At 44.4% G+C, this 18,594-nt stretch overlaps 1 protein-coding gene across 2 annotated transcripts in view; it reads left to right on the top strand.

Annotated features, from left to right (window-relative positions):
- b3glcta (beta 3-glucosyltransferase a) overlaps positions 1-18,594 on the top strand; it is a 72,230-nt gene that overhangs the window by 19,271 nt on the left and 34,365 nt on the right. For both annotated transcript variants that reach the window (XM_078403040.1, XM_078403039.1), the window contains exons 5-11: positions 351-427; positions 7,230-7,338; positions 9,774-9,910; positions 11,955-12,018; positions 14,455-14,586; positions 16,900-16,969; positions 18,115-18,228. In XM_078403040.1, the coding sequence (XP_078259166.1) occupies positions 351-427; positions 7,230-7,338; positions 9,774-9,910; positions 11,955-12,018; positions 14,455-14,586; positions 16,900-16,969; positions 18,115-18,228 (703 nt within the window). The remainder of the gene's footprint in view (positions 1-350; positions 428-7,229; positions 7,339-9,773; positions 9,911-11,954; positions 12,019-14,454; positions 14,587-16,899; positions 16,970-18,114; positions 18,229-18,594) is intronic.

The raw sequence follows: 18,594 nt of genomic DNA, 5'->3' as shown, positions 1-18,594 counted from the left end.
TCTCTGTAGCTTAGTTTAGTTTAGCATAGAGACACAGCATGGAAACAGGCCCCTCAGCCCACCAAGTCGATGACTATCGATGACCCGTTCACGCTAGTTCTATATTTCCCATCTACTCCCTACACACTTGGGAACAATTTACAGATTTGTTATGGGGCAATTTATTATGTTATCTATCGAGTGCTGTTTTTATAGACGTGTTATGCTGCAGCAAGTAAGAATTTCATTGTTGGTACATGTGACAATTAAACACTCTGGATTCTTGATGTAAATGGAACTGTTGTGCCTTTCATGAGACAGGAATTAAAATGTGTCCAGTTTTCTTATGTTTGTCTTTTCTCTCTTCTTAGTATCTGCCGACTGTGCTGTTGATTCATGAATTGAGCAAGCATGAAGGAGCCTGGACAATCATTCCCATTATACCAGAGTAAGTATTCCCAGGTAACACAGACAGAATCAGACAGTACCCCAGCTTATGGAAGGACCGTTCAGAAGCCTGATGACAGAGGGGAAGAACCTGTTCTTGAGAGGTGCGCACTGTCAAGCTTCTGTACATTCTGCCGGTTGGGAGCAGAGAGAAGAGGTAATGACCAGGGTGGGACAAGTCTTTGATTATGCGAACTGCTTTTCCAATGGCAGTGTGAAGTGTAGATGGAGTCAATGGTGGGAAGTCTGGTCTGTGTGATGGACTGGGCTACATCCACAACTCTGCAATTATTTTTGCAGTCTTGGGCAGAGCTATTCCCAAACCAAGCTGTGATGAAACCCAACAGTATGCTTTTGGTGGTGCATCTGTAAAAAAAATTAAGAGTCACTGGAGACATATCACATTTCCTCAGTCTCGTTGCCGCAGACAGCTGTGGAGGTCGTCATTGGGTATTTTTAATGCGGAGATTGTCTGAATCTTGTTTAATAAGGGTGTCAAAGGTTACGGAGAGAAGGCAGGTTAATGGAGTTGAGAGGGAAAGATAGATCAGCCATGATTGAATGGCGGAGCTGCCTCGATGGTCTGAAAGGCCTAATTCTGCTCCTTTGACTTATGCGATCCATTTTCTATGTTAATTTTTTTTTCCTACCTTGTTTCTTGGGAATCTTGTTATTTGGAAACTCCAGTGTAAACTAACTAAACCAGGAACTCAGTGTTCCTCGGGACCCCATGTTAGACGGGTTTATCTGTAAGATCTTTGGAATAAATGTGGCTGCTGTGTGTAAAGGCAAAATAATCTTGTTATGATATTTTTAAAAGGTTTTTTAAATGGAGAAAAGTCAAAACAATTATTTCAAAACTTGGGGAAGGTTAATGGAGAAGATTTAAGAATTTGGTAGATCAGATTTTATCATTTAATGCAAATTAAACTTCAGTGAGTTTTGTCTTATTGTAAGATGAATACAGCATTGCTGATTGAACTAAAATATAATTCATAGTAAACTTATCATTTTGGAGGTCGCAATTGGAGTATCGTGTTGAGTTTTGGTCACGCTGCACTTGGAAGGATATCATTAAGTTGGAAAGAATGCAGAGATGATTTATGATAATTTTGCCAGGACTCGAGGGCCTGTGCTATAGGGAGAAGTTGAGCAGGTGAGGACTTTATTCCTTATAGGATAGGATGATGAGGGCTAATAAATTTTATATTTCCTTTATTAGAATTAACTTTACTCTGCAATATTCTGCTGTTCCTAAATTCATAGTGAAAATACTTCATCTGTTGAGTTTAAAGGAGTTGAAAACATAAAGTGCTGGAGTAACTCAGCATGTCGGGCAGCATCTGTGGAGGGAATGGACAGATGCTGTTTCGGGTCAGGATGCTTCTTCAGGTTTATTATTGTCACGTGCACAGTGAAAAGCTTTGTTTAGCATGCTATCCAATCAAATCAGATAATACTATACATCAATGCAATCAAGCCAAACTCAAGTATAACAGGTAGAGCAAAGGGGAAGATGGAGTGCAGAATATAGTTTGCAGTGTTGTAGCGTACCAGTTCCAAAGACAAAGTCCAATATCTGCAACGGGATGAATTGGACAGTATCCTAGCTCATGGAAGGACTGTTTAGAAGCCTGATAACAGAAGGAAAGAAGCAGTTCCTAAGTCTGGTGCTGCGCACTTTTAAGCTTCTGTACCTTCTGCCAGACAGGAGAAGGAGGAATGACGGGGGTGGGATTATATTGGCTGCTATTCTGAGGCAGTGTGAAGTGTAGATGGAGTCAATGGTGGAGAGTCTGGTCTGTGTGATGGACTGATTGTAGTAGGGGGGAGAAAGCTGGACAAGAGGTCGGGGCAGGACAAAACCTGGCAGGTTCATCATTTCAATCTTTTAACTAGTCCATCTCTTCCTTGGCACCACTGCCCAGTTCCTACAGTCTGCTGCTGATTAGTGAATGTCACTACATGCTACAGAGAAGAATTCTTAATTCTTGCCCTACACATCACTATTAAACATTCCCCCTCTCATCCCTTATCCCCCTTTAATGTGCAATCACATTTTTCCTAGTTATACGTTTGAAGATAACATGTTAAATGCGTTAGACATTGACGAGAATTGCATAGTTGTGAGCTTGGAAGCATTTTTTTTCCATTCTTGTAGCAGATTGTAAAATGATTGGTGTAATTAAGTCTGACTTTACAAAGATTGCAGTTTTCAATACTTTATTACCTCTACATTATATTTAACAACTTCTTCCTTTAATTTACCTTCCACGTCATTTAATTTGGGAATGCTGTCTTAAAATTTATTGCGCATACATGCCACAGTGTTCAGATATGTGTCTGGGCTCATTTGTTGAAGACCCCAACAGGAACTCTGACTCTGGTTATTTTAACTGATGTCCTGCCTGTCATATGATTCAACTGGAACTTGGATATCCTTTGATATTATTACTGGAAGAGTGTTGTGTTCTCTCATTGTTTTGCCTTGTATCAGGACCTCAACGAATACCAGTTAATAAAAGATTAACATGTCTGAGGAAGAGTCCTGACCCAGAGACATTGCCTATCTATTCCCTCCACAGATGCTGTCTGACCCACTGAATTCCTCCAGAAGGGGTGGCACAGTGACGCAGTGACGCAGTGGTAGAGTTGCTGCTTTCCAGCGCCAGGGACCCAGGTTCGATCCTGACTCTGGGTGCTGTCTGTAGGGATTTTTTTCATTCTCCTTGTGACCGCGGGTGAATTCTCTGGCTATTCCGGTTTTCTCCCACACTCCAAAGAGGTGCGGGTTTGTAGGTTAATTGAATTCTGTAAATTGTCCCTAGTGTGTAGGATAGAACTAGTGCATGGGTGATTGTTGGTCGTCATGGATTTGGTGGGCCGAAGGACCTGTTTCCACGCAGTATCTCTAAACTAAACTAAGCTAAAACTTCACGTTTTGCTCAGGCTTCCAGCATCTGTTACGGGCTTTAGGGCGGCACAGTGTTGCAACGGTGGAGTTGCTGCCTTACAGAGCTTACAGCGCCAGAGATCCGGGTTTGATCCAGACTACGGGTGTTGTCTGTTCGGAGTTTGTACGTTCTCCCCATGACCGCATGGGTTTTCTCCAAGATCTTCGGTTTCCTCCCACACTCCAAAGACGTACAGGTTTGTAGGTTAATTGGCTTGGCATAAATGTATATTGTCCCAAGTGTGTGTAGGATAGTGTTAATGTGTGTAGATTGCTGGTCGGTGCGGACTTGGTGGGCTGAAGGGCGAGTTTGTGCGCTGTATCTCTAAAATAAATCTGCACTTTAGACTTCAGAGATACAGTACAGAAACAGGCCCTTCGGCCCATCGAGCCAATGTACTTGGGACAATGTACAATTTTTACTGAAGCCAATTAACCTACAAACCTGCACATCTTTGGAGTGTGGGAGGAAACCGGAATATCTGGAGAAAACCCACGTGATCACAGGGAGAACGTGCAAACTCCGTGCAGACAGCACCCGTAGTCAGGATTGAACCCGGGTCTCTGATTCTGTCGGGCAGCAACTCTACCGCTGCGCCACTGCCGCCCCACAAGTTCCTTGTGTCTCATTTGAGTATAGCATTAGCTGGGATATTCGTCAGACAAAATGGCTACCTTGTGCTTAATAAATAACATTGTTCATTCATTCATTCAATTTAATTAAATAGCTCCCTTAAGTTCTTTACAAAATATTATTTTATACACACATTAACTGACAAATGGAATTATTCTGTGTGTGTGTGCATGTGTGCGTTTATGAAATTAAAGTTATATCATTGACTAAATCTACTAAATTATGAAGTCACAAGGAACTGCAGATGGTGGAATTTACAGCCAAACACAAAGTGCTGGAGGAACTCTGCAGGTCGGGCAACATCTGTGGTGGGAATGGACAGGCGATGTTTCGAGTCTGAAGAAGGATCCTGATCTATAAAGCCACCTATAGGGCCTGTCCGACTTAGGCGATTTTAATGCGACTGCCGGCGACTAGGCTGTCGCCGACAGTTCGCCCGGGGTGTCGCGGGCATGATCATGAGGAGTCTTCCAAGAATCGTAGTGGATCTCAGTGCGTCGCTGAGAAATCAACCGGAGTGGAATTTCTCGGCGACAGCTGGCTTGTCACCAGGTATCGTTGCTTATTGCGGGCGCTGACGCATGCTGTCCCCAGGTTTGCTAGTTTCTCTTAGATGTATTTAGAAGCACATAATATTAAAATGAGTAAAGTCATGTCAAGATACCATAAAATACTTGTGTTTAACCAATTTATTTACCGTCAGGACATTTGACAGGTAGATTGGAGGCGACAGTTTGACGGTCAGGTAAGCGTGGGAATTTTTGCGATGTTTATGGCCATCAGCGATCACATTTAAAGTAGGCTCCCAACCCAGATATGCAACCCAGAAACCAGATATGCATCTCCCGTACATTTTCAAAGAATGCCCCCACACTTTTCACAAAAATCCATTTAACCACTTTTAAAATTAGATTTCTTAATACTGCTATCAGTAAACTGGAAGTCAATCCAGTTTATGCCGTGTTACCGTGAAGATCGGTTTGCAAGTAACCCGGGTAAGATGTTATATTTCAAAACTCTCAAGTACTTACCGACTTGTCAGTGATTTTAGCGAAAATTAGGACGTCGGAGAAGCATTGACAATGTGGGAATTTCGCGATGTTTCCGAAGACGGTGTAATCTCGACCTGACTCGGCATTGTCGTGGTCATTGTCGTCGTGTAAAAGAAAATTTCGGCGATCTGCTACGACTTTGACAGTCGTCGGCAGTCGCTTAAAAATCGCCTAAGTGGGACAGGCCCATAATTGTTACTTCAACAGATGCAGCCTGACACGCTGAGTTCCTCTAGCAGTTTGAGTCATGCTAGTTGGCTCACAAGGTACCACAAGGTAGAACATAATCCATTATTTGGGCTGATGCTCTTATTCAGATGCACTATTGGGATCTCCAGCAGTGAGCATTTGAACGTGCATCTTTCAACCTGCACATCCGCTGTCTCGCTGGTCGGCGCTGACTCGGTGGTCCGAAGAGCCTGTTTCTGCGCTGTATCTCTAAAAGTCTAAACTAGTGAGAACGGATGATCGATGGCCAGCGTGAACTCTGTGGGCTGAAGGGCCTGTTTGAATACTGTATCTTTCAATTAATCAATTTAACCATACAATACAAGAAAACATTGAAATTGTTTCTCCTATTTGGATCACTGAAAACAAATGGCACTTCACTCTGGTGTAAAAATGACAAAAAAAAATTTTGATTCTCTTTCATTTTTTTAAACTATCTTTCAGATCTGTCTAGAGTAGCATCAGAAAATAATCAGGAACAAAATGTTCTAATGTCTCCTTTGATTCCTGTCGTCCTTTATCTCCTGGCAAGCCCTTTGGGATATGTGGCTGTGTCAAAGGTGTTCTGTTCAACTAGTCATTCAGCTCACCAAAACCAACCCTCCAGCATCTAAATGTGTCCAGCTCTTTCGTCACTATCCCTGTAGACTTCTATCCAATTGCTGGTGAACGAGGTCAAAAAGTTACATCACTAATTTAAATTTGAAGTATTTAGTCATAGGGTCATACAGCACGAAAACAGGACCTCCAGCCCAACTCAGCCATGCCGACCAAGATGCTCCATCTACATTAGTCCCGTTTGCCCATATCCCCCTAAACCTTTCCTTTCTGTGTACCTAACTGCTGTTATAGTGTAGGAAGGAACAGCAGATGCTGGATTGCACCGAAGATAGACACAAAATGATGGAGTAACTCAGCAGGATAGGCAGCATATCTGGAGAGAAGGATTGGGTGAAGTTTCGGGTCGAGACCCTACTTCTGACTGAGAGTCAGGGAGTACCTGCCTCAAATACCCCCTCTAGCTGCTTGTTCCATATATCCACCACCCTCTGAGAGAAAAAGTTGACACTCGGGTTCCTATTAAATCTTTCCCCCCCTTACCTTAAACCTATGTCCTCTGGTTCTCTATTTCCTCTACCCTGGATAAAAGACTACATTCACCTTATCTATTCCTAGCTTGATTTTATAACCTCTATAAGATTACCCCTCAGCTTCCTGCGCTCCAAGGAATGAAGTCCTAGCCTGCTCAACCTCTCCCTATAGCTTAGGCCTTCGAGTCCTGGCAACATCCTCATAAATCTTATCTGTTCCTTTTCCATGATGCATGGAATACCATATATCCCATATCCATGATGGATACCAACCTTGCCTCTCGGCTCCTATTAAATCTTTAACCCCCTCACCTTAAACCTATGCTCTCTAGTTCTTGATTCCCATACTCTGGGTAAGAGACTCATGATCTTATATACCTCTGTACATTGTCGTAAATCTCAGCAAGCATTCATGGCTTAGAACTGTCAAGGAAGACTAATTTGTGCTCATCATCCATCTGATGGATAAAGTACTGGAGTAAATCAGTGGGTCAGGCAACATCTCTGGAGAACATGGATAGGTGACGTTTCGGGTCATGTTCCTTCTTCAGACTCTACATACCTCTAGATCAAAAAGGCCCGTTGCAGCCCTCGCCTCCACCCAGATCGTCCCGCGTTGTCCCTCTCCCGTTCAGCCACCCTCAGCCTTCGTGCCCCAGGGTCGTCTCCTGCTAACCTCTCCCGCCCAGCCACCTTCAGCCTTCGTGTCCCAGGGTCGCCTCCTACTAACCTCGAGTGCAATTCCTTGCGTCTCCGGCACTTAATGAAAAGTGATTCTAAGGATATCTTGTTACTTAGTTTGAGATCAAAATCAGCCTTGTGATAAGGCTTTTATTTCTCATCAGCCTTGCTTCGACTTACGGCAAGAAGTCCTGGATTTTCTTCTGTGAAGAACAAACTAGGGTTAAAATACCAAAGCTGCTGGAGGTCCTTCGTAGATACGACAAGAGAAAGGTATTTCAGTGTGTGACAAACCCCTTGGAACTGTGGGTATGGGTCCACCACCGATTTTCTGGCAACTGGTAGACCAAATTACGAAAGGGCACTTGAAATCCCCCCTCCCCTGGAAGTCCCCCTGAAAATGTGGCGCTTAGGTCGGGTTTCAAGAGAGAGTTAAATTTAGCTCTTAGGGCTTAGGGAATCAAGGAATATAGGGAAAAGGTCGGAACGGGGTAGTGATTTTGGATGATTAGTCATGATCATATTCAATTGGTGCTGGCTCAAAGGACTGAATAGCCTACTCCTGCACCTATTTTCAATGTTTCTATGAGGTGGCCGATCTCGACATCATTGGGACTTCTGCGGCTTTTCGGGGGGTTGAATTTGCCCACTGCGGCCGGGGCTGTGGAACTTCAGAGCCAGTAGATCCCTTCCCATAACCGAGGCTGAATCAGGCCCCCCGGAGGCCTAGGCACACCATTCTTATACCATTGGACTCCTCGCAGAGGTCGTGATCTTTGTTGGTCTGGCGAAATGGATAATCCAGAAAGGCTCTGGAACCAAGGGTGCCAGAAAATCGGTGGTGGACCTGTATCAATATTGCCCATTGCACAAGGTGCCTTTTTTATTTAATAATATGTAACTGATGTGAAAAACTATTATAACTAATTAATCTACATTTCAGTAGTCTCATCTAATAGCCTTTATCAGGATTTATAAATTTTGTCTATATTTAATTATGCCACATTATACATTTTATAATTAAAGCTTCAGAAAATGCCAGGTTCATGTGATTGTTCCAGTAATCATTGCATGCAAACATTTGGAGTGGTCTGCTGGAGCAGCAGCATCTCAGCGGCGGAGGGGAAGAGACTTGACAAGCTGGTCAGGAAGGCCAACTCTGTCCTGGGTTGCCCCCTTGACTCAGTACAGGTGGTGGGAGAGAGGAGGATGATGGCAAAGTTAACATCGCTGCTGGACATCGACTCCCACCCCATGCAGGACACTGTCACTGCACTGAGTAGCTCCTTCAGTGACAGACTCCTTCACCCCAAGTGCGTGAAGGAGAGATATAGGAGGTCCTTCCTTCCCGCTGCTGTGAGACTGCACAACCAGCACTGCTCCCAGCAGACAAGTCAACAGTAACAGTTAAGAACACACAGAATACTGATGACAATTTATCCTTGTCTTTACTTTTATTTATAATGTCTTGCTATCCACTTTGCTGCTGTGACACTGTAAATTTCCCCGGTGTGGGATGAATAAAGGAATATATTATTGGGAATATATTATTATTATTGATAAAATACGTCAATATAATGGCAGGTTTTACTAATTAAGCTTGGTAGATTGGTCTATTTGTAAAATGGAGCAGTATATTTTTCAGATGAGCTTTATTTGAACTCACGGTGTATTTAAAATGCAAGCTATAGCTAGATGCTTCTATTATTTTAAATTATATGTAACATATGTACATGTGGAGCATAGAACTGTACAACACAGGAACAGGCCTTTTGACCCACAATGTCTGTGCTGAACATGATACTGACCAACTCTTATCTGCCTGCACATAATCCATAGCCCTCCATTCCCTGCATATCCATGTGCCTATCTAAAACCCTCTTAAATGCCACTATTGTATCTGCCTCCACCACCACCCCTGGCAGGGTGTCACACCTACCACTCTCTGTGTAAAAACACCTGCCCCACAATTCTCCTTTAGTTTAGTTTAGAGATACAGCATGAAAGCAGGCCCTTTGGTCCACCAAGGCCACATTGACCATCGATCACCTGTGCACACTAATTCTATGTTATCCCACTTTCTCATCCACTACCTGCTCACGAGGGGCACTTTACGGAAGCCAATTAACTTATAAACCCGTATGCCTTTGATGTATGGGATTGGACCAGAGCACCTGGAGGAAACCCACGTGGTCACAGGGAGAACATGCAAACTCCACACACATGCAGCACCCAGTCAGGCTGGAACCTGGGTTTCTGGCGCTGTGAGGCAGCAAATTTACCGGCTGCGCCACTGTGCTGCCTTTTAAATATAATTATATAATATAGAGGCACCTCGTGTTTTACGTGAACGTTCAAAAATGCATAAATCAAACACGAAAAATGTAAAAACGTGTACAAGCAGGCATGGTGCCTGTAGAAAATAAACATGAATATATAATACATAACAAACATTTAGACAGGTACATGGATATGATAGGTTTAGAGGGATATGGGCCAAATGCAGGCAGGTGGGACTAGTGTAGATGGGACACGTTGGTCGGCGTGACCAAGTTGGTCTCTTTCCACGCAGTATGACTCTATTTTGGTGTTTACAGAGGTGTATGTTTGCATATCTGTTGTGCTGCAGCGTAAGAATTTAATTGTTACGATTCCGTACACATGACAATAATAATGAGTCTTGACTTGAAATAATTAATTTGTTTCAGGAGTGGTTCTTAGGAAAGGCATTGCATGACGAACAATCGACAATCATTCATCATTATGCGTTTGCTGAAGATCCCGTAGTTTTTAAGTACCCCGATTTTGCTGCAGGTTGGTCTATGAGCCTTCCACTTGTCAACAGGTCAGTTACTGATATGCTTGTTACTGTTCGCTGTTAATCCCCATCCTTCCTGATTCTACAGTACCTGTATCGTGCAGTTGATATAATCACAATGACATTGTGGCTAAACTCACGTAAGCCGACTATCTTTTCATCTGATGAAGGGTCCTGACCCGAAACATCACCCATCCTTTTTCTCCTGACACGCTGAGTTACTCCAGCACGTTATGTCTATCTTTGGTATAAACCAGCATCTGCAGTTCTTTGTTTCTACTTCTCTATCGTTTGATGTGGGCTGTGAAATAGCTTCTAAATGTCTGTGGGCGTTAAGAATAGAAGAGCTTTCAAAAGGATGAAGTCTGTGACCCCTTCTAATCCAGCAATTCCACCATTCCTGTTTTAAACCATGTAATTTGTCTCTCCAATGTCTTTAGTCTTGAATGAATCCACTACCTTTATAGAAGTGTGATCCCAATCATAATTAATCTTGGTATGAGAAGGCTTTACTTAGATGCTCCTTGTATTTTTTGCCCAAAACGTTAAATCAGTGCTCCCGGTGTTCCGGTGATCTGCTGCTAATTTAGTTTAGTTTAATTTATAGATACAGCATTGAAATAGACCTTCTGGTCCACCGAGTCCAGGCCAAACAGTGATCACCCATTCTCATTAGTTCTATGTTATCGCCTATTTACTCATACTTTATTAGTCGTAAGTTTTGCAACATACGAGGAATTTGATTAGCCAGTCATACGAATAAAAAGCAACAAAGCACACAAAATACATTTTAACATAAACGTCCTACACAGTGACTCCTCCACATTCCTCACTGATGGAAGGCGAAAAAAAAGTTAAATCCTCTTCCCTTCTTTGTTCTCCCGCGGTCGGGGGCCTCGAGCCTTCCGTTGAAGGGACGACCTTGGCTCCGGTAGCCGGCGGTCGGGCCCTCCGTGTCGGGGCGATCAAGCTCCCACATCAGGGGGGGATCTCAACTCCCCCGTGCCGGCGATCAGACCTTGGGTCGAGGCTGGTCGAACCTTCTGCGACTGGAGGTTCCCGACATCAGCCTCTACCGAGACTGCGAACTCCTCGATGGTGAAATCCGCAGGCCGCGGTTGCACCGTCGATCCCAGGCAAGGGATCGCAGGCTCAGATGGTAAGTCCACGGCCCCGCGGTGGGGCTCAAAGCCATTCTCAAGCAAGGCCAGCAGCTTCATGTTATTAGGCCGCAGAGCGACCGGAGATACGATCCGGAAAACAATCGCATATCCGGCAAGGTAAGAGATTGAAAAAAAAGCTTGCCCCGACCCCTTCCCCCATCCCCCACATAAAATAAACAAGAGAACATTAACACATACTTTTAAAACTCACTAAATATTACAAATAAGACGAAAAGATAGACAGACCTTAGGCGAGGCTGCCATCGCTGACGGCGCCACCCGGTGGAGTGTTTAGGGCCTGTTTCCGCACTGTATCTCTAAACTAAACTAAACTAAAAAGAGGTAAGATTTAATATGAACCTGAGGGGCCTCTTTCATCCTTATCTACTTGACGTACTGAGTTACGCCAGCATTTTGTACCTTTAATTGTACTTTGAGATCATGTTTGAGGTACATGGTGACACGGTGGCGCATGGGTAGAGTTGCTGCATTATGGCACCAGTGACCCAGGTTCGATCCTGACGACAGGTGCTATCTGTACAGAGTTTGTACGTTCTTCCTGTGACCTGTGTGGGTTTTCTCCGGGTGCGCCGGTTTCCTCCCACACTCCAAAGACGTACAAGTTTGTAGGTTAATTGGCTTGAGTAAAATTGTAAATTGTTCCTAGTGTTTGTAGGATTGTATTAATGTGGGAGATCACTGTTTCTACGCTGTATCTCTAAAGTAAACTATTTTATGATGGCAAATGTGCAGATGTGCCAGTTTAATTTGATCCTTTGCTGTGTCTGAAATTCTAACCGTTACGCCTCAGAGTGCAAGAAAATGATTTAATTTAGTATATCACAGAGAATATTGACTCTCAGCGATATATTCAGACTCAGCTTTTGCATTAACTTCATCTCTAACAGACTTGCAAAACAATTGAGGAATGAAAAGCCTTCTTCGGATTTTACTATTGACTTGAAACATGAGGTGAGTAATAGTGGAGATTGCTTAGATTGGTGTAAGTGGTTGCTACCTACCATCAGCCCTTCCGTGTGTTAGAGTCATTGAAAATGCTTTGATTACTTTCATCTTTCCTCATTTGTGTTGTGTAAAGATGCATTTTATTGTGTAACGATCTGCATGCTGACTTGCACATTTAAGATATTCCAATAATATTTCTTTAAAACACTGTCGATGAAGAGTTATGATGTACATCGATGAAGTAAGAATCAGCCATGCCAGCCATTTATAAGTTCACACGTTATAGGAGCAGAATTAGGCCATTTGGCCAATCAAGTCCACACCGCCATTCAATCATGGCTGATCTATCTTTCCCTCTCAACCCCATTCTCCTGCCTTCTCCCCATAACTTCTGACAGCCTTACTAATCAAAAATCTGTCAATTCCCACTTTATAAATACCCAATGACATGGCCTCCACAGTCTTTTGTGGCAATGAGTTTCACAGATTCACCACCTTCTGACTAAATAAATTCCTCCTCATCTCCTTTCTAAAAGTATGTCCATTTATTTTGAGGCTGTGGCCTCTGGTCCCAGACTCCCCCCCCCCCCCCCAGTGGTAAATCATCCACATCCACTTTATCCAAGCCTTTCACTATTCGGTAAGTTTCATTGAGGTCCCCCCTCATCCTTCTAAACAATTTGCTGTGCATCGTATACTTGCACTATCCTACACACTAGGGACAATTACAATTTATAGAAGCCAATTAAGGTAGAAGGGGACAGGGAGAAGGAGAAATGGATGCACAGCCAGGTGTACAAACCTGTACGTCTATGAAGTATGGGAAGAAATCAGAGCTCTCGGAGAAAACCCATGCCGTCACAGGGAGAACGTACAAACTCCGAACAGACAGCACCCATAGTCAGGATCGAAACCGGGTCACTGGCACCGTAAGGTAACAGCTCTACTGACTGCAATTCTGTGCTGTCTAAAATGACAGCCAGCAAATCCCATTTTTCAAGGAACACAGTGTTGGAGTAACTCAGCGGATCAGGCAACATCTCTGAAGAACATGGATATGTGACTTTTGGTTGAAGAAGTGACTTGACATGAAATGTCACCTATCTATGTTCTCCAGAGATGCTGCCTGACCCGCTGAGTTACTCCAGCATTTTATTATTTTTTCTTTTGTAACTAGCATCTGCAGTTCCTTGTATCCTACTTTGAAGTGGAGAAGGCTGGTTTTAAATGGAGTTAACCTTTTGGAGTATTGATCTGCAGATGCTACAGACATGTTTAAGCCAGATGCTACAATTTATCTCCCAGTTGCTAAACATTTAAACTCCCCTTCCCATTCCCACACTGACCTATCTGTCCTGGTCCTCCTCCATTGCCAATGTGAGGTCACACGCAAAATGGAGGAACAGCACCTCGTATTCCACTTGGATAGTTTACAACCAGCGGTATGAATATTGAATTCTCCAATATTAGGTAACTAACCTACAAATCCTACCTCCTTTCTCCTGCTCTCTTTCCTGTGCCCCATCTGGCTGTGCATCCATTTCTCCTTCTCCCTGTCCCCTTCTACCTTAATTCCATCGCCTGAATTAGTTTAGTTTAGTTTAGTCTAGAGATACATCAAAACAGGCCCATCAGCCAACTGAGTCTGTGTTGACCAGCGATCACCCGTAAACTAGATCTATCCGACACACTAAGGACAATTTACAGAAGCCAATTAACCTACAAACCTGGACATCTTTGGAATGTGGGAGGAACCGGAGCACCTGAAGCAAACCCACGCAGTCACAGGAGGACACACAAACTCCGTACAGACAGCACCGAAGGTCAGGATCGAACCCAGGTCTCTGCCGGTGTAAGGCGGTGTAGATCAGTCACTATATTCCTGATCCATGTCGGGTGTTCCCTCGGACTGTTACTGGAATGTCTTATCTAGCGCATGCATGCGAGGGAGGCTCGGACAGACTCTGGGACGTGTTCGAATGGAATGCACAGGCTTGGTCTTTGTTCCATAGCCTCGTGGTCAATAAAGCACATAATGAAGTTTAACTACTTGTCTTTGTTTACACAACTTCATACAGGCTGCAACTCTGCTGCTGCGCCACTGTGCTGCTCTGACATCACATTTCACGGCCCTTCTCTCCTTATCTCCTTACCACACACTTTTTGCCTTTATCCACCCATCTGCCTATCGACCCCACTCCCTCACCTGTATCTATCTACCTATCACTCGCCAGGCTTTGTCCCGCTCCCACCTCCCTTTTCCAGCTTCCCGCTACCACAATCAGACTGAAGAAGGGTTCCAACCCAAAACGCCACCTATCCTTGTTCTCCACAGATGCTACCTGACCTGCTGAGTTACTGCAGCACTTTGTGTATAACCTTAATTTTGAGTTGCTTTTTGTTGGATTTGGAATGGAGATTAACAGAATTTTTATTTTGCAGATTGCTCTTTTTATTTCACAAAGGTCTGAGGGCCCCTCGCTGACACCGGTGAGGGAGTTTTGTACGGAAGATGTAACCTCATCTGAAGCAGCCAACTGTGCCACCACATTTCATACCTATCTTCCATTCTGTGTGAGTGGATTATTAAGATATATATCTGTGGTTGAATGTTGACCATTTTGTCATCCGTTCAAACATTGTCACACATTTGTAATTGACTTTGGGAGGTTTGTTTCAAGAGGCATAAGTACTGGGGCAGCATGATGGCTGCCTTACAGCGCCAGTGTAGAGTTGCTGCCTTACAGCGCCAGTGTAGAGTTGCTGCCTTAAAGCGCCAGTGTAGAGTTGCTGCCTTACAGCGCCAGTGTACAGTTGCTGCCTTACAGCCTTACAGCGCCAGTGTATAGTTGCTGCCTTACAGCGCCAGTGTAGAGTTGCTGCCTTAGAGCGCCAGTGTACAGTTGCTGCCTTACAGCGCCAGTGTACAGTTGCTGCCTTACAGCGCCAGTGTACAGTTGCTGCCTTACAGCGCCAGTGTACAGTTGCTGCCTTACAGCGCCAGTGTACAGTTGCTGCCTTACAGCGCCAGTGTACAGTTGCTGCCTTACAGCGCCAGTGTAGAGTTGCTGCCTTAGAGCGCCAGTGTAGAGTTGCTGCCTTAGAGCGCCAGTGTAGAGTTGCTGCCTTAGAGCGCCAGTGTCCCGGGTTTGATCCTGACTGTGGATGCTGTCTGTAGGGAGTTTGCACATTCTTCCCGTGACCATGTGGGTTTCCTCCAGGTGTTCTGGTTTCCTCCCACACTCCAAAGACGTGTAGGTTAATTGGTTTCAGTAAGAATTATAAATTGTCCTCAGTGTGTAGGATAGTGTTAGCATACGGGGTGATCACTGGTCGGTGAGGGCTCGGTGGACTGAAGGGCCAGTTGTGGACTCAGTGGGCGAAGGGCCAGTTACCGCGCTGTACCTCTAAACTAAGCTAGACATCCCTAAACTGATGGCCATCCTCATAGGTTGTCGACATTCTGTTACCTTATTGCAACTATAAACCATTGCATTCCCATTCCACTGTGGTCTTTGTAATCTTCCCTTCAGACTTAATGGGGTAAGTTTGGAAAATCAAAAGTAATAAGAAACCTTATAGAGATATACAAAATCATGAGAGACCAAGATAAAGTAAATGGTCTGTCTTTTTCCCAGGGTCAAGGAGTCTAGAATTGGAGGGCAAAGTGAGAGAGGAAAGATTTAAAAGAGGACACCTCGGTGGTGCAGCTGGTAGAGTGGTTGCCGCATAATGGCAGAGATCCGGGTTGGATCCTGACCTCAGGTGCTGTCTGTGTGTGGAGTGTGCACGTTCTTCCTGTGACCACGTGGGTTTGCTCTGGGTGCTCCGGTTTCCTCCAACATCCCAAAGGCGTGCGGGTTTGTAGCATAATCGGACTCTGTAAATTGCTTCTGGTGTGATGCGAAAGTGGGATAATGTAGAGCTAGTGTGAGCAGTTGATCGATGGTCGGCACGAACCCTGTGGGCTAAAGGGCCTTTTTCCAAGCTGTATCTAAACTAAACTAAGACCTGAGGGGCAATTTCTTCACGCAGAGGGTGATACGTATATTTATCGAGCTGCAGAGACGGCCACAATGGTGCCATTTAAAGACGTTTAAAACATGGATAGGAAAGGTTTTTGAGGTTTGTTGTGGGCCAAACCCGGGCAGCCTCTTTCAATCTCTATCCGTCCCTTCCTTGCACAGGACGTTGATGAGACCACATTTGGAGTATTGTGTTCAATTTCTGTCATTCTGCTACAGGAAGGATGTTGTTAAACTGAAAATGGTACAGAGAAGATGTACGAGAATGTTGCCAGGACTCGAGGGTCTGGGCTACAGGGAGAGGTTGGGCAGGCTAGGACTTTATTCCTTGGAGCGCAGGAGGATGAGGTGTATAAAATCATGAGGGGAATAGATAGGGTGAATGCACTATTTTTTAGCAGACTTTCACCCAGAGAAGGGGATTCAAGAACCAGAGGACATAAGTTGAAAGTGAGGTGGGGGGGGGGGGGGGGGGGAGAGATTTAATAAGAACCTGAGGGGCAACCTTTTCACACAAAGGGTGGTGGGTTGTTTGGAACAAGCTGCCGGAGGAGGTAGTCATGGCAGGTACTATCACAACATTTATTTGGACAGGTACATGGATAGGAAATGTTTAGAGGGATATGGGCCAAATGCAGGCAGGTGGGACTATTGTAGATGGGCCATTTTGGTTGGCAATTTGGGCCCAAAACGTGTGTTTCCATGCTGTATGACTCTATGACTTTCATTGTTCTTTGTCAGCACATATGACAATTAAACACTCTGAACTTAACACTTGGCTAAATTTAGTTTTTGTCGAGTTCCTAAGTGTAAAGTTGATATAAGCTTGTAAATTGATTTTTTGTATTCTATCGTTTTACAGGGTAAATTAGTAGAGAAGGAAAACATCTTTTTCGCAGTAAAAACTTGCCAAAAATTCCATCGGGAAAGAAGTGAGTGCCTGATGTATTGCACGTTTAAAGCATTTTGCATCATGTAACCCAAAATCTAGTGTCCAAATATTATGTGTTTTTGTTAAAGCTTTCAATTGGGACTGTGCAGTGGTTTGGATAGGCATACCTGAATCTATGTAATATATATAACATATGTATATGTACAGGCACTCCCCGACTAACAAAACAGTTACATTCAGTGAACTTAGTTTATCATATATATATCATATATATATACAGCCGGATAAACAGGTCCTTCGGCCCAACGAGTCCGCGACGACCAGCGATCCCTGCACACGAACATTATCCTACGCACACACGGGACAATTTACAATTTTACCAAGTCAATTAGCCTACAAACCTGTAAGTCTTTGGAGTGTTGGAGGAAACCAGAGCACCTGGAGAAAACCCACGCAGGTAACGGGGAGATCATACAAACGCTGTACATATAGCACCTGTAGTCAAGATCGAACCCTTAGGGAAGTCAGATTTTGCATAAGTCAGAATCACCATCCACATCCCCTGCCCAAAAGAACTGACTGAGAGTATTATCTGTCTCAGCGCGTCCGGCTGCATCCGGGGCAGTTTCTGCATCATGTGGCCTTCCGGGTAAACACCTCCACCATTGCTGATTAGCAGGTCCCCACCCTCGATTTGCAAGTTTACAGGAATAGATTACTGAGCCCGCATGCAAGAGGCGCCATGTTTTGGCGCCATCTTCAAAGTCCATGCTCCAGTCCTTGTGAGCGGTGCCTATTCCAGGCAAGTCCCAGGCTGTTGCGGGCCTCCAGACGTCTCCTTCCTTAGACGTTCGTCCATCTTCGTGTCCTGGGGTGCCTCCCGCAGCCGATGACGAGGGTGCGGTAGGACAGACCCCAGTTCCTTCTGCTCTCCTCCCGACCTCTCACCTCTCCCTTCGCATCCACCATTGCTGGCTCCATCCTCCTGGTCTTTGGGGGGCCGGACCGGTGGCTTCCCCTTCCAGGCCGCAATCTGCCGGGTCTTCCGTTCGGCCACGGAGGTCCGGTTCAGCAGGCTCCCCCTGAAGCCGCAGAGATAGCATTATTCGGTTCTCATGTTTAAATTTAAATGTTCTAGTTTTATTTAGAATTATTTCCAAGCAATGTTTTTCCTCTATCCTGTAGTACCCATTGTCAAGAAGACTTGGGAAAAGGAAGTAGCCCTGATAGAATACTACAGCGATCACGTGGACAGTTCAATCCCAACGCTGTACCTGGGGATACCAAACACTGAAAGAGGTAGGTCGCCAACATGCTGGATTCCCACATCAATATTTCACAAGAAAAATGTAGACGTTTCATTCTTTTCCATTTATTTACGATAAAAAACCTGACAGTGTCCCAGTATCGTGGAAACAATTCATGCACGGTGACAGAAATGTGTTTTCATTGTTCGATTGCATGAACTAATCTTGCAGATCTAAATAATAAATGAATTAGAACACAACCAATTATTCTTGAGATAATTGTCTGAAGATGGATTCCGACCCGAAACATCACCCACTTTTTTTCTCCAGAGATCCTGCCTGACCCACTGAGTTACTCCAGCACTCTGTGTCTATCATTCTTTTGATAGATTCGGGATCTGATTCGAAACGTCACCTA

The sequence above is a fragment of the Rhinoraja longicauda genome, chromosome 7 (assembly GCF_053455715.1).
Source record: "Rhinoraja longicauda isolate Sanriku21f chromosome 7, sRhiLon1.1, whole genome shotgun sequence".
Taxonomy (NCBI): Eukaryota; Metazoa; Chordata; class Chondrichthyes; order Rajiformes; family Arhynchobatidae; genus Rhinoraja; species Rhinoraja longicauda.
The sequence above is the reverse complement of the archived record's forward strand: the minus strand, read 5'-3'. Positions and strand labels throughout refer to the sequence as shown.